The sequence below is a fragment of the Scyliorhinus canicula genome, chromosome 13, assembly GCF_902713615.1.
Source record: "Scyliorhinus canicula chromosome 13, sScyCan1.1, whole genome shotgun sequence".
NCBI classification, from domain to species: Eukaryota; Metazoa; Chordata; class Chondrichthyes; order Carcharhiniformes; family Scyliorhinidae; genus Scyliorhinus; species Scyliorhinus canicula.
The window spans coordinates 28,266,337-28,281,879 of record NC_052158.1 but is presented as its reverse complement, the minus strand read 5'-3'; the positions used below and the strand labels follow the sequence as shown (position 1 = coordinate 28,281,879).

Genomic DNA, 15,543 nt, shown 5'->3' with positions numbered 1-15,543 from the left:
TCTTCGGATGAGTTCCTTGAACTGAGGGCCCATCTGCACTCTTGGGTGGAGGTAAAATATCCCATGGCACTATTTCAAAATACCTACTTGGCTGTAAAGCACTTTGGGACTTCCGGTTGCACAAGACACGCTATAAATGCAAGGCTTTAAATACAACAGCTGCACATTCCTACCAGCAGTGACAGGCATCTTTCTCAGTTCTGCAGGAGCTGTAACGATTACCACAGTGCCGAGGAATGTCACAGCAAGGGCAGCTTCAACAGCAACTAGAGGTCATCACTCGTGTCAAATGCGGCTTCCACAAAGTCACTCAACAATCACAAAGTCTAGTCAGATATGGATGTGACACATGCCTTGTTTAAGCATTGATATGCCAAACCTCCAGCATATGGGACTACCCTTTAAATGAGCCGTTAGCAGCATTCAGCCATGACTAGATGGAACGTAGTGAGCGCCCAGACCCAGAGGCTGCAAATGACCATTGGGCAGAGATTCAGATTTCTAGACAGTGGTGTAGTGGTCTCATCACTGGACTAGTAATCCACAAACCCAGGGTAATGCTCTGGGGGACGCGAGTGCGGATACCACCTCAGCAGCTGGTGAAATTTAAATTCAGTTAATGAATCTGGAATTGAAAGTTAGCCGCAGAGTAATAGAGACCATGAAACTATCCACGATTGTTGTAAAAAAAACCCCATCTGGTTCACTGCACTTTTGTCCTCGGGTTTCAGAAGCCTTCTGGCTCACAACAACCACCGTCTACATTTGTAGTGGTGCCATAAAACACTCTGAAGGTACATTATATCTTTTTTCTTTATAAATTTAGAGTATCCAATTATTTTTTTTATTTCCAATTAAGGGGCAATTTAGCGTGGCCAATCCACTTAACCTGCACATCTTTGGGTTGTGGGGGTGAAACCCACGCAGACATGGGGAGAATGTGCAAACTCCACACGGACAGCAACCCAGGGCCAGGATTCGAACCCGGGTCCTCAGCCCTGCAATCCCAGTGCTAACCACTGCGCCACATGCCGCCCTTTCAAGATACATTATATAACAAAACACTACAGGCCACAGAGGGAGAAATGATGACCGGTAACTAACCTGGTCAAAGAGGTAAAACCTGGTCTCAGAGGAGGAAAGAGAGGTCGTGAAGCAGAGATGTAGGAAGGGGATTACAGAGCTTAGGCAGCTGAAGGCATGGCCACCAACGAAAGCGAGTTTAAAAATCAGGAATATTCAACCAAATCAGGATTAGAGCTGCACAAAGAATTTGGAGGAGATTGTGGAGATCGAGGGGCCAGGCCTGACGGAGGGATTTCAAAAGGAGGATGAGATTTTTTCAAGTCCAGATGTTGTTCAGAACATACATACAAGCAATGAGCGAGAGTAGGCCATTCAGCAGCAGCCCCCCCATCTTGCTCCACTGCTTAATAAGGTCACAGCCCATCTGATAGTTGCCTCAAAATCGGCATCCTGTCAACCACCTAAAGCACAGATTAAAGCTTCAGCCACAGGGAGAGGTCGGGCAATGTTAGGGAGATGGGAATAGGCGGGGCTTAGCGACTGCACAGATGTGTGGTTGAAAGCTCATCGGAGGGTAAAATATGTTCGAGGTTAGGAACAGTCTGGTTCAGCCTCAAGACAGTTGCCAGGGAGAGGGATAGAGCTGGTTGGTGGTAGGGAGTGGAATTTAGGGCAGGGTTTGGAGACAATGGCTACAGAAGTTCCCAATATTTAGGTGGAGGAAGTTTCTGCTCGTCTCGTACCAGATGCCAGATAAGTAGTTTGGCAATTTAGCAACAGCGGAGGGAGGTCGCATATTATATTCTTGGGATTTTTATTCTCACCGTTTCAGTACGTGGAGATTGGGAAAGCTAGGCACAGATTTGGGAGGGGTCTAAGGGCTTTGGAGACGACAGGGACAAAGGAGATGGGGCAGTAGGTTGCAAGAACAGAGGAGGAAAAGACTTTCGAAAGGGGGTCAGAAACAGAGGGGAGATAAACATTAAGAATGTCAGCCAACATGGAAGCCAGGAAGGGGAGCTCAGTAAATGACACTTTAGTAGGAATAGGGTGGAGAGGGCAGGAAGTGCATCCCGCTGGAGAGAAGCTGATACCAGTTCCTGTATAGGGCAGGGGGAAAGCTTTGGATGCAATTTGGCCCAGTGAGGATAAAAAGACTTGCATTTATAGAGCATTTTCAGGATCACCGAGTCTCAAAGCTCTTTACAGCAAATGGAGGTTTCTTGAAGTCCAGTTGTTGTATTATAGGAAACGTGGAAGTCAATTTTCACACAGAGAATTCAAAACAACAATATGATAATGGCCAGACATTGTGCTTTTGTGATGTTAATGAAGAGATAGAAATTGGCCAGGGCAAATCTTAACAGAGCAGCACGGCTTGGGTCACTGTCTGTGTGGAGTCTGCAGGTTCTGAATTGCCCCCGTGTATCCAAACAGGAGCCGGAGTGTGGTGACTATGGGCTTTGCACAGTAACTTCATTGCAGTGTTAATGTAAGCCTACTTGTGACACTAAAGATTATTATTGTTATTAACATACGCTCTACAGGTCAGCTGCATGCAAATCCTCTGCACCAAATCCCCAATGATAAAGGAGGAGGACTCCCACGCAAAGAGCCTCCCCGCCCATTTTGTTTAAGGAAGTGTTTTATTTAATTCTGTCACAACTGTTTGGATCCCTGACGGGAACCCAACTATTTGCAATTTGAAAAATAATGAGAAAATATTGCTGCACCACAGGAGTGATAAAAGATACCTATGGGTCAGCGTCGTGTTAAAACAAACTTTAATGTAAAGACAGAATTAACCACATTAGCAAAAAGCAAAGCCTTACAGTTAACAGTTACAACAGTTCTCTAGAAAAGAGAAAATCTTAACTTCCTTCCTAAACTTGCCACTATATTCCAATTAAGCAAACCAATATATTTCAAATATCATTCATGAATAAAGTTAACAATCAGAGTTTTACTTGCTTTTCTCCGAGCAGAATCTTTGGAGCGAACATTTCAGTACCAAAGTGGAACACCTCTGTTCAGATGACTGTTTCAGAACCAACTGACTTTTCAGACCCTCCCATTATTACCTGTACCCAAAGCATAAGGCATTCTTTTGTCCCTTCTTACAAGATGTCTCTTGACTTGTTTAACCAGGACCAAATACAATACCCCTCATAAATTACCTACACCCCAGGGTCCTTCAAATGTAAGCAATATTCCATTAGCTATCTGTAAACAAGTAAATGGTTCTCAAGATCTATTAGTAGAAAATTTCACCTGCAAATAAATGATTACCTCACGTGTTACAACACCTTAATCGCTCTAGCAGTCATACTGTCCGAATACATCTTAACCCAGGTTTCAATAACATTACTGTAAATAATATAGACAATTTCTGACATTCATCACACAACGTTACAATGATTGTTGCTCCTATGAGCTTTTGTTTTATATCCTCAACCCGTGGGATCTCGCAGTCATTTATTTGCTTGAGATATTTAATTGAACAATGCCCTTCACCTGTGTACTTTAACAATATAATTAACATACCACTATCACTTTGGGGGTGGGGGGGGGCTATCAAGAGTGGCAGATGGGATGGTCTCATTTAAAAACCCTCATCTGACCATACTTCCTCCCTTGGATAGCTGCTGGCATATACAAAAGCTAGCCAGCGATACCCACATCCTATCCGGTAAAAGAATAAAAATAAAAAATCTGTTACAACAGGTAGCTAAAACGGAATGGGACACAGGTTCATTGGCCATTCTTGCTAACACCCTCATAACACAACTTGCAACATTTGGACACAAAAAGGAAGTACACACCGTGTCTTTATCCGCGGATATTGACTGATGAATTCTACATTCCGAGAGTACATCCTGTAATCGTGCGACTTCAGGAAGAAATTCGGCAACTGGAAGCATTCAAAAATATTAGTTAGGAATTGCACACGATGACTTGGCAACAATAAGGTGGAATTTCATTTTAATATGCATGTTGGCACCAATCGGGCAGAGAGACTTTAGAAAGCTAATGCACTCATGGCCACAACCTGTAACTACACCATGTCAGTCTACATACCAAAACTGAATGTCTATGCCGACCATTACATACCAATCTATACTAATCCAATTTACCAGCACTTGGTACACTAACCTGTTCTGTCTTGGCGATTTAAGTACTCACCCAGATGTTTCTTAAATTTTGCAGGAGTACCTGCCCCCACCACCCTCTCAGGCAGCGTGTTCCATATTTCCACCACCTTCTGCATTAAAAAATGCTTCCTCGGCACAACATCGAGGCCGAAGGGCCTGTTCTGTGCTGTACTGTACTGTTCTATGATCTATAAGGTCCCCTCTAAACCACTTACTCCTCATCTTAAACATATGCCCTATGGTCCTTGACACTTCTGCCACGGGGAAAAGATTTTTTTACATTCTACCTTAGCTACGCCTCTCAATTTTGTATACCTCTTATCGGATCCCCCATCAGCTCCCTCGGTTCCAGGCAAAACAAACCCAGCCTCTTCGGTCTCTCCTCATAGCTGAAACTTTCCATCCCATTAAATATCCTGGTGAATCTCCTCTGCACCCCCTCCAGTGCAATTATGTCCTTCCGATGGTGTGGCGACGAGTACTGCACACAATATTCATCTGTGGCCTAACCAATGTTTTACAAAGTTCTACCAAGACCTCCCTGTTCCTATATTCGCAGCCCCAGCTAATGAAGGTAAACATTCCGCGGATGAAGTAGTCACCACCCTACCTACCTGTGCTGCCACCTTCAGGGATCCATAGATGTGTACACCAAGGTCCCTTTGTTCCTCAATACTCATTACCGTTCATTGTGTATATCCTAAATCACCTCACACTTATCAGGATTAAATTCCATCTGCCATTGCTCTGCCCAACTTACCAGCTGATCAATATCAGTCAGCAGCCTAAGACTATCCTCTCACTATCAACAACACCTCCAATTTTCAGGTTATCTGCATACTTACTAATTAGGCCTTCTACATTCACATCCAAGTCGTTAACGTAAATAAGAAACAGCAAGGGTCCCAGTACCGCTGGTCACAGGCTTCCAATCACAAAAATAAACTCTCCACCAACCAACTTTGCCTCTCATCAACAAGCCAATTTTCATCCAATGGACTCTAATCTTTTGGACCAGCCTTCTATGTGGTTCCCTGTCAAAGGCTTTACTGAAGTCCATTTAAACCATATCAACTGTGCTACCTTCAGCAATATATTTAGTTACCTTTTCAAAAAGCTCTTTTAAAATTAGTTAGACAGGGGCAACACGGTGGCACAGTGGTTAGCACTGCTGCCTCAACGCCGAGGTCCCAGGTTCGATCCCAGCCCCAGGTCACTGTCCGTGTGGAGTTTGCAACTCTCCCCGAGTCTGTGTGGGTCTCACCCCAACAACCCAAAGATGTGCAGGGTAGATGGTGGTTAGCACGGTTGCCTCATGGCACCGAGGTCCCAGGTTCGATCCCGCCTCAGGATCACAACCCAAAGATGTACAGGTTGGTGGATTGGCCACGCTAAATTGCCCCTTAATTGGAAAAAATGAATTGGATACACTAAATTTATTTTTAAAAAGGATAATAAATGAAATTAGTTCGACAGGGTCACCAACAAATCTGTGCTGACTATCCCTGATCAATTCTTGCCTTTCCAAGTGTTGATTAATCTTGTCCGTCAGAATTTTTTCCAATAATTTCCCTACCACTGACATTAGACAAACGGGCCTGTAATTACTTGGCTTATCCCTGTTGCCGTCCTTGAATGAAGGGACCACATTAGCTATCCTCCAGTCATCTGGTGCTTCACCTGCGGCCAGCGAAGATTTAAATATCTCTGTCAGTGTCCGAGCAATCTCCTCCCTTGTCTCCCATAGCAGCCTGGGATACATCTCATCAGGCCCTGGAGATTTATGCACCTTTATACCTGTTACGACATCTAATACCTCAGGGCAGCATGGTGGCGCAGTAGTTAGCACTGCTGCCTAACCGGCTCCGAGGTGCCAGGTTCAATCCCGGCTCTGGGTCACTGTCCTTGTGGAGTTTGCACATTCTCCTCGCGTTTGCGCAGGTTTCGCCCCCACAATCCAAAAATGTGCGGGGTAGATGGACTGGCCACGCTAAATTGTAACTTAATTGAATTTACTGATGAAGGTCCCTGCAGAATAAGAGAAAATAGAAGAGCGGGCCACACAGCCCCTCAAGTCTGCTCCACTATCATGGCTGAGCTGCCTCAGCTCCACAATCCCACCCTATCATCACATTCCCTTCAGCATCCACAAAAACAAATCTCTCAGTTTCCAATAAATTAAACTAAGCATCAACAGGGCAGCACGGTGGCCTAGTGGTTAGCACAACCGCCTCACGGCGCTGAGGTCCCAGGTTCGATCCCGGTTCTGGGTCACTGTCAGTGTGGAGTTTGCACATTCTCCCCGTGTCTGCGTGGGTTTCACCCCCGCAACCCAAAAAATGTGCAGAGTAGGTGGATTGGCCACGCTAAATTGCCCCTTAATTAGAAAAAATAATTGGCTAATCTAAATTTTTTTTAAAAACTAAGCATCAACAGCTCTTTAGGATCAAGAAAATCAAAGATAGCAGATAAGGCCCAAATTTTCAAAAAAATGAATTGGGCACTCTAAACTTTAAAAAAAATTAAATAAAGACATCTAATACCTCATCTTTATTCATCGTAATGTGCTTGAGGTTCCCAACTGAAATCTCCAGCTACCATGTCTTTCTCGAGTGAATATAAATGAAAAATATTAATTTAAGATCTTGTCTACGTTCTCTGGCTCCACACACAGATTGCCTATCTGGTCCCTAATGGGCTCACTCCTTCCCTGGTCATCCTCTTACCATACTTTTAAAATGCCTTGGGGTTCCCCTTAATCCTATCTGCCGATGATATTTTGTGGCCCCTCTTTGCCCTCCTAATTAATGTTTATTGCACCCCGAATACAGTCTATACTCCTGAAGGGCCTCCCCTACATAGGCTCTACGCCTACCATACATTTCTTTTTTTTCTTTAACAAACCCTCGATATCCCTTGACATACATGGTCCTCTGCACGTTTCACCCTTGCCCTTTACCGAGGGGAACACGTTGGCCCCAAACTGTCAATATTCCACTTTTAAAAGACTCCCACTTTCCAAATGTAGATTTACCAGCAAGTAGCTGCTCCCAGTCCATGTTTTCCAGATCCTGTCTAATGATTTACCACCAAGTGTAACTAAAGATAACAGGAAACACTGGAATAAAAGCAAGATGCTGGAAATCTGAAATAGAAAATGCTGGAAAGACTCAGCATGTCTGGCAGCATCTGTGGAGAGTGAAACAGAGTTAATGTTTTGAGTCTGCATGACTCTTCTGCAGAGCGAAAGAGAGGAAGAAACATGGTTGTTTTTATACTGCATTAGAGGCGGTTGAGCAAAGTAAGTGATCAATTGAAGCTAGGCGAGATTGCAAAAATGTGTAGGGCACAAGACAGAGGAAATGTTAATGGCAGAGTGAAGGACTATGCAAGGTGCTGATAGTGGCATAAAGCAAAATGGAGAAGGCAAGGTCAGTGCTCAGTGAAAGCAAAACTTACAAACAAGGGACAGATGTCCCAGAGTGGGTGAGGCTGCATCGGATGAAAAATAATTCGGGGAAAAACCCTAGAAAAGTGGGAGTGAGTTGCCTTTTTAAACTGCTAAAGCTCATGTAGTGTAGGTACACCCATAGTGCTGTGAGGGAGGGAGTTCTAGGATTTTGATCCAGTGATAGGGAAGGAACGGAAATATATTTCCAAGTCAGGATGGTGAATGACTTGGGGAAACTCCGGGGGGGGGGGTGGGGTTCCCAGGTATTTGCTGCTCTTGTCCTTCTAGGTCAGGGGTGGGCAAACTTTTCCGTGCAAGGGCCACATTCAGAAATTCACAATTTCAAAGGGCCGCATAGTATATTAAGTAAAATAATTACTTCACCCGGTTATGATTCTGGGCGCCTCATATGGAACATAGAACAGTACAGCACAGAACAGGCCCTTCGGCCCTCGACGTTGTGCCGAGCAATGATCACCCTACTCAAGTCAACGTATCCACCCTATACCAGTAAATAACCCAACAGCCCCCCCCATTAACCTTAAAAAAAATTAAAAATTAAAAAAAAATTTTTTAATATATATTTTTTTTAATGACTTGGTGGGCCGCATAAAGACCTTTGGCGGGCCGCATGCAGCCCGCGGGCCGTAGTTTGCCCACCCCTGTTCTAGGTAGTAGCGGTCGTGGGTTTGGAAGGTGCTATCGAAGGAACCTTGGCGAGTTCTTGCAGAGAATCTTGCAGATGGTACACACTGCTGCTATTGCACAACAGTGGCGGAGGGTGTGAATGCTTGCAGATTGCGGTGCCAATCAAGTCGCCCCCTTTGTCCTGGATGGCGTGTCAAACCTCAGGGATATCAAAGGAATCAAGGGTGGTGTTATAATTATTTTCAGATGGACAGAAGGAGATTCCAGATTAGTAAGTGAGCCAGGGTTCCCACACAATTGCAACACAGTGAGTCCAGCTGAAAAATGTACAGGTGCAGGAGGGCAAGGATGGGATTGAATTTACTGATGAAGGTCCCTACAGAACAAGAGAAAATAGAAGAGTGGGCCACACAGCCCCTCGAGCCTGCTCCACCACTCAATATCATGACTGAGCTATCTCAGCTCCACTTTCTCACCCTATCATCACATTCCCTTCAGCTTCCACAAAAAGAAATCTCTCAGTCTCCAATAAATTAAACAACGAAGCATCAACAGCTCTTTGGGGTCAAGAATATCAAAGATAGCAGAAAAGGCCCAAATTTTGAAAAATATTGAAAAGACAGAACAAAAGACTCTGTATCGGAATGCCAATAGCATACTTTTTAAAAAAAATTTAAAGTACCCAATTCAGTTTTTCCAATTAAGGGGCAATTTAGCATGGCCAATCCTGCACATCTTTGGGTTCTGGGGGTGAAACCCACGCAAACACGAGGAAAATGTGCAAACTTCACACAGACACTGACCCAGAGCCGGGATCGAACCTGGGATCTCGGCGCCGTGAGACAGTAGTGCTAACCACTGCGCTACCGTGCTGCTGTCAGCATTTCATTGTTTTTTCAAATATTTTTTATTCTCCTCCCTTTTCACATTTTCTCCCAAATTTACACCCAACAATAATCAGTAACGAATGTAATGTCAATCCACATATTAATAACAATCCCATCCTCCCACCAAATCCCAGACATTGACCCGCATGTTAACGTAATCAAATGACAAAAAGGAATTAGGAATCACCCATAATCACCATTAACACATACAGTCCCTCTACCCCCAACCCTCCCAGCTCCCCCTTGCCTTTGATGTGATCAAATTCTCGAAAGTGCATAATGAATAACGCCCATGAATAACACTCCATCCTTCCCCTCAGTTCAAATCTAACCTTTTCAAGCATCAAGAATTCCAGTAGGTCCCCCCGCCACGCCTGGGTACAGGGTGGAGAGGTTGATCTCCACCCTAACAGGATCTGCCTTCAGGCGATCAACGAGGCGAAGGCTACAACATCCGTCTCCCCGCCCGTTTCCAACCCCGGCTGATTCGACACCCCGAATATGGCCTCCCGAGGGCCCGGGTCCAGTTTCACATGCACCACTTTAAAGATTACCCTAAACGCCTTCTTCCAGTAATCCTCCAGTTTTGGACAGGACCAAAACGTATGAACATGGTTTGCAGGGCCCGCCCCGCAACGTTCACACACATCTTCTACCCCCTCAAAGAGCCAGCTTATCCTCGCCCTTGTAAGGTGTGCTCTGTATACCACCTTCAGCTGAATCAGCCCCAACCTCGCACACGAGAACCCCTCCTCCATACGCCCCCAACTCTTCCTCCCACTTTGCCTTGATCCCTCTAGCAGCACCTTCTCCTCCACCAATATAGCCCCGTAAACCGCCGACACTACCCCCTTCTCCAGTCCCCCTGTTGTCTGCACCTCCTCCAGCAATGTGGAAGCCGGCTCTACTGGGAAGCTCTGTATCTCCTTTCTGGCAAAGTCACGAACCTGCATGTATCTAAATATTTCCCCCTGCTCCAGCCCATACTCGCTCCCAGCTCCTTCAATCCTGCAAAACGACCCCCAAGAAACAAATCTTTCAGTGTCCTGATTACTTTCTCCTCCCATCTCCGAAAATTTCCATCCCACTTCCCTGGCTCAAAGCATTGTATTCTTAACTGAATAGATGAATTGTCAGCTAAATAGAAATAAGTATGTGTGACCTGATACCCATTGCCGAAATGCTGGGATCTGAATATTTAAGTGTACCTTACATGCGCAAGGACAGGAATCTAGGAAAGCATAGTGGTGCTCTGTTAATTAAGGGTGACATTAGTACAATAGTTTTAAAGAGCAAGATGTAGATAAAATCAGTTATAGAGAGATAAGAAATAGCATAGGGAAGAGGTCAATTGGAGAAGTAGTTTTACAGGCCTCCTAACAGTAACAACGCTGTGGGACAGAGTATACAGGAAGAAATAATGGGGCTAAGAAAGGCACTGCAATCATTATGGGTGATTGAAATCTACATATAGATTGGACAAATCTAATTTGAAAATAATTCAGAATGTTTTAGGGACAATTTCTTAGCACAGCACATTCAAAAGCTAACCAGAGATCAGGCTATTCTCAAACAGTTTGTGTTCAATGAAGAAAGGTTAATTAATGGTCTTGTGGTAAAGGTAATAGTGATCATAACAAGATTGAATTTTGCATTCAGATTGAGGAAGGGAAAGAGTGGGCCAAAGACATAGCTTACTGAACTGAACGGCAAAAACATGCTAAGGAGTAGGTCGTTAGAAATGCAGTGGCATATCATAATTTCAAAAATACATTCCAGTGACAAATATTCCAGGGAAAAGGACTCGAAGGGAAGGATGCACCATCCGTGGCTAACAAAGGAAATTTAAAAAAAAATTAAGTACCCAATTCTTTTTTGTTTTCCAATTAAGGGCAATTTAGCGTGGCCAATCCACCGACATGGTACATCTTTGGGTTGCGGGACCCACGCAGACATGGGGAGAATGTGCAAATTCCACACGGATAATGACCTGGGGCCAGGATCGAACCTGTGTCCTCGGCGCTGAGGGAGGAACAATTACAATCACCAGGGAAAGGATACCGAGAAATCATTTAGAACTAAAGGCTGACAAGTCACCAGGGCCTGATAGACTTCATCCAATGGTCCTGAATAGAAGTGGATGCCGAGATAATAGATGTATTGGTTTGAAATGTCCAAACACTCTTGATTTTGGAACGGTTCCATGGCAAATTCAAGGAAGGAAGGAGGCAGAAAGCAAGCAACGACAGGCCAGTTAGCCTAACATCTGTCATAGTGTAAATGCTAGAACCTATTTATAGGAAGTTAGAGGAGGACACTTCAAATTTTAATACAAAACCATGTTGATTCTGCCTAATGGTGAAAGGGAATTGTCTTTGAGGAAATAACAAGTAATGCAGATAAAGGGAAACCTGTAAATGTGGTGTACTTGGATTTTCAAAAGGCATTTGGTAAGATGCCACAGCAATGATTACGACACAAAATAAGACCTCATGGTAGGGGAAGCATACTACCGTGGCTAACAGGAAACAAAGAGTAGGGAGAAATGGGTCATTTTTGGGGGTGAGCAAGCTGTACCCAGTGGAGTGCCACATGGATTAATGCTGGGTCTCAAATATTCAAAATCCATATAAATGACTTGGATAAAGGGACTGAATGTTTGGTAGCTACATTTGCTGATGACACAAAGATAAGGCAGGATTGCAAATTCTGAGGAAGACACAGGAGATTACAAACGGATATAGATAGGTTAAGTGAATAGGAAAAATCCGGCAGATGGAGATAACATGAGAATTTGTCAACTTTGGCAGGAAGGAGGGCAGCATGGTGGCACAGTGGTTAGCATTGCTGCCTATGGCGCTGAGGGCCCGGGTACGAATCCCAGCCCTGGGTCACTGTCTGTGTGGAGTTTGCACGTTCTCCCAGTGTCTGCGTGGGTTTCGCCCCCACAACCCAAAGATGTGCAGGTTAGGTGATTGGCCACGCTAAATCGCCCCATAATTGGAAAATAAAAAATGAAAAAATAAAAATAATTGGGTACTCTAAATTAAAAAAAAACTTTGGCAGGAAGAATAGAAAAGCAGCCTATTATTTTAAATGATAAAATATTGCAAAACTTCGAGCTATAGATGGATCAGTATGTTGTGGTACATGAATCAGGAAGTGCTGCAGGCTTAGCAAGTGATTAGGAAGTCAAATATTTCATTCCCCTTGCAATAAATGATAAGTAGGGAAATTTTGTACAACTATATCAGGTGTTTGTGAGACATCTGGAGAACTGGTTGGTTTTGGTCTCCTTACTTCATAGAATTTACAGTGCAGAAGGCCATTCGGCCCATCGAGTCTGCATCAGCCCTTGGAAAGAGAACCGTACCTGAGCCCACACGTCCACCCTATCCCCAAAACCCCACCTAATCTTTTTTGGATACTAAGAGCAATTTATCATGGCCAATACCCCTAACCTGTACATCTTTGGACTGTGGGAGGAAACTGCAGCAATCGGAGGGAACCCACGCAGACACGGGGAGAACGTGCAGACTCCACACAGACAGTGACCCGAGGCGGGAATCGAACCTGGGAACCTGGCGCTGTGAAGTAACAGTGCTAACCACTGTGCTACTGTACCGCCCACAAATTGAAAAAGAATATTCATTGCATTAGAAGCAGCTGAGGGAAGGTTCACACGTGTGATTCCTGGGATGAAGGGGTTATCTTATGAGGAAAGGTTGGACATGCAGGCCTGTAAACAGTTTTGAAGAATGGGCTGTGATCTTATCGAAAGACACAGGATCCTGAGGACAATTGACAGGATGGATGCTGAAAGGATGTTTTCCCCTTGTGGAGAGTCTAGAAGTAGAGGACACACCTTTTAAAGACAGATCATTTACAACAGAGATGAGAGGGAATTCTCTCTCCAAGGGTCATAATTGGTCTGTGGAGGGCAGCATATGACGCAGTGGTTAGTACTGGGACTGCGGCACTGAGGACCAGGGTTCGATTCCCAGCCCTGGGTCACTGTCCGTGTGGAGTTTGCACATTCTCCCCATGTCTGTGTGGGTTTCATCCCCACAACCCAAAGATGTGCAGGTTAGGTGCATTGTCCATTGCCCCTTAATTGGAAAACAAAATAATTGGGTAGTCTAAATTTATATTAATTTTAAAAATTGGTCTGTGGAATTCTCTTCCACAGCGGTGGCGGCACAGTCATCTTAAAGCAAAGTTAGATAGATTCTAGACTGCCAAAGGTTTAGGAGGAGACAAGAAAGTGTAGTGAGGCTACAAACAGATCAGCCATAATCTTATCAAATAGTGGAGCAAGGGCTGCACAGTGGCTAGCACTGCTGCCTCACAACGCTGAGGACCTGGGTCTGATCCCAGCCCTGGATCACTGTCCGTGTGGGGTTTGCACATTCTCCCCGTGTCTGCGTGGGTTTCATTACCACAACCTAAAGAGGTGCAATGTAGGTGGATTGGCCATGGTACATTGTCCCTTAATTGGAAAACAAAATGAATTGGGTGCTCTAAATTTATATTTAAAAAATAGTGGAGCAAACTTGAAAAATCAAATTTAGAAGCATATGCTTCTAATTTGTTCCAGTTGAGGGAAATTGCTTGGATGATGTTTCCAATAGGAAATTGCACGAGCACATGAAGAGAATAAAAGTTATGCTTAAGGCTAGATCAGGAAAAGAGCGTCACGTGGAATATAAACACACCACAAACTAGTTGGGCCATACATAATTACACAACACACGAAAAGGCTATGCAGCGCATTAAATTACTAATAAAAACAGAAAATGCTGTAACAGCATATGTGCAAAGTTAACTCGTACATCTTTACACTGTACAGACTCAAAACGCTAACTCTTTCTTCCCGCAGAGATGTTGCCAGATCTGCTCATTTTTCCACCAATTCCTGTTTCTATTTCAGATCCCCAGCATCCGCAGTATTTTGCTTTTGTAAAAAAAATTACATTGGCAGAGAGGAATCAATAACTTCCACTCAACAGGTCATGATCACACCTCCTCTAAAGTCTGGATTTAAAATGGAGAGTTTTGTGGCACGGTGGCACAGGGTTAGCACTGCTGCCTCACGGCGCCGAGCACCCAGGTTTGATCCCGGCCCCAGGTCACTGTCCATGTGGAGTTTGAACATTCTCTCCGTGTTTGCGTGGGTCTCACCCTCACAACCGAAAGATGTGCAGGAAAGGTGGATGGGCCGCGCTAAAACGTCCCTCTTCAAAATTGACAGTAAGGTTTTCATTTATAAATTTAGAGTATCCTTTTTTCCCCCAATTAAGTGGCAATTTAGCTTGGCCAATCAACCTATCCTGCACATCTTTTGGGCTGGGAGGGTTGGGCTGTGCGCAAGCACAGGGAGAATGTGCAAACTCCACACAGACAGTGACCCAGGGCCGGGATCAAACCTGGGACCTCGGCGTCGTGAGGAATCAGGTGAACCACTGCGCCATGTTGCCCTAGAATTGGCAGTAATGTAATCACACATCAATAAGTTTTCACGGTGACCCAGGTATACAAAGCTAGATTTCTGACAAATAACCCTGTCTTTGTTACTGATCTGGCCATACTGTTGAATTACTTCGCACAGAGAATAACCATTCAAGTGCCACTGATCAATAACCGGGGTTGACTTTTCATTGTAACTTACAAGTGTAGGTTGGGGCACAAACCCATTCACGTACTTTGGTTGCACCAGCTTTGATCATAGTTGGTTTCGGGAAGTGAAACACAGGTGAGATTACTGCAGAATGTGCTCCTTACCACTGGGTCCTTGCCAAGCACTTTGAACAGAAGATCCGAAGCTGGTATTACAGGTTCAGATTCATTAGCCTCATGGTATGAACACCCACCTCTCGTACAGGAGAATCCTTCCTAAACAAATGCTTCATTGCACGGGATTGCACTGCAACGTGCAAGCCTTTTCCGACTTTGCACCTCCATCGTGACACCACTCTGCGCTGGACACAAACCAGCCCCAAAACGCAATGCATTATTTCTGCAAGTCAACTATAGGTAAAATTACAAAAAAAGGAACAACCATCTAACGGCGAGGTAAAGTAGAAATTTAAAACCGCACCGTTCCCAACATTTACATGCCACGTTATTAAACGCCAACAAACTCATTACGCTCAAACAACAAGCCCCGTTCAACATAGAAAAACATCCAAAAGGTGCTTCAAAAGTTGCATTGTCAAACATTATGGAGAAGGGAAGAGAAAATATGCATCGACACAGCACCTTTCATAATTTCAGGGATGTGCCAAAGCATTTTACTTGTCAAGTGTAATCACTGCGCAGGCAAAGCAGCAACCAATTTATTTATTTATTGTTACATTTTTCCAATGAAGGGGCAATTTAG

General features: G+C 44.3%; 1 protein-coding gene across 4 annotated transcripts in view; it reads right to left on the bottom strand.

Moving 5' to 3' along the window:
* c13h6orf136 (chromosome 13 C6orf136 homolog) overlaps positions 1-15,543 on the bottom strand; it is a 40,247-nt gene that overhangs the window by 8,805 nt on the left and 15,899 nt on the right. For 3 of the 4 annotated variants that reach the window (XR_005462829.1, XM_038815869.1, XM_038815870.1), the window contains exon 4: positions 3,849-3,937. Coding sequence is in view for 3 of the 4 variants with exons in the window: in XM_038815869.1 (XP_038671797.1) it covers positions 3,849-3,937 (89 nt within the window). In the remaining variant the exon portion in view is untranslated. Of the gene's footprint in view, positions 1-3,848; positions 3,938-15,034; positions 15,478-15,543 lie in introns of those variants that run through there. The other variant, XM_038815871.1, reaches the window with a different exon arrangement.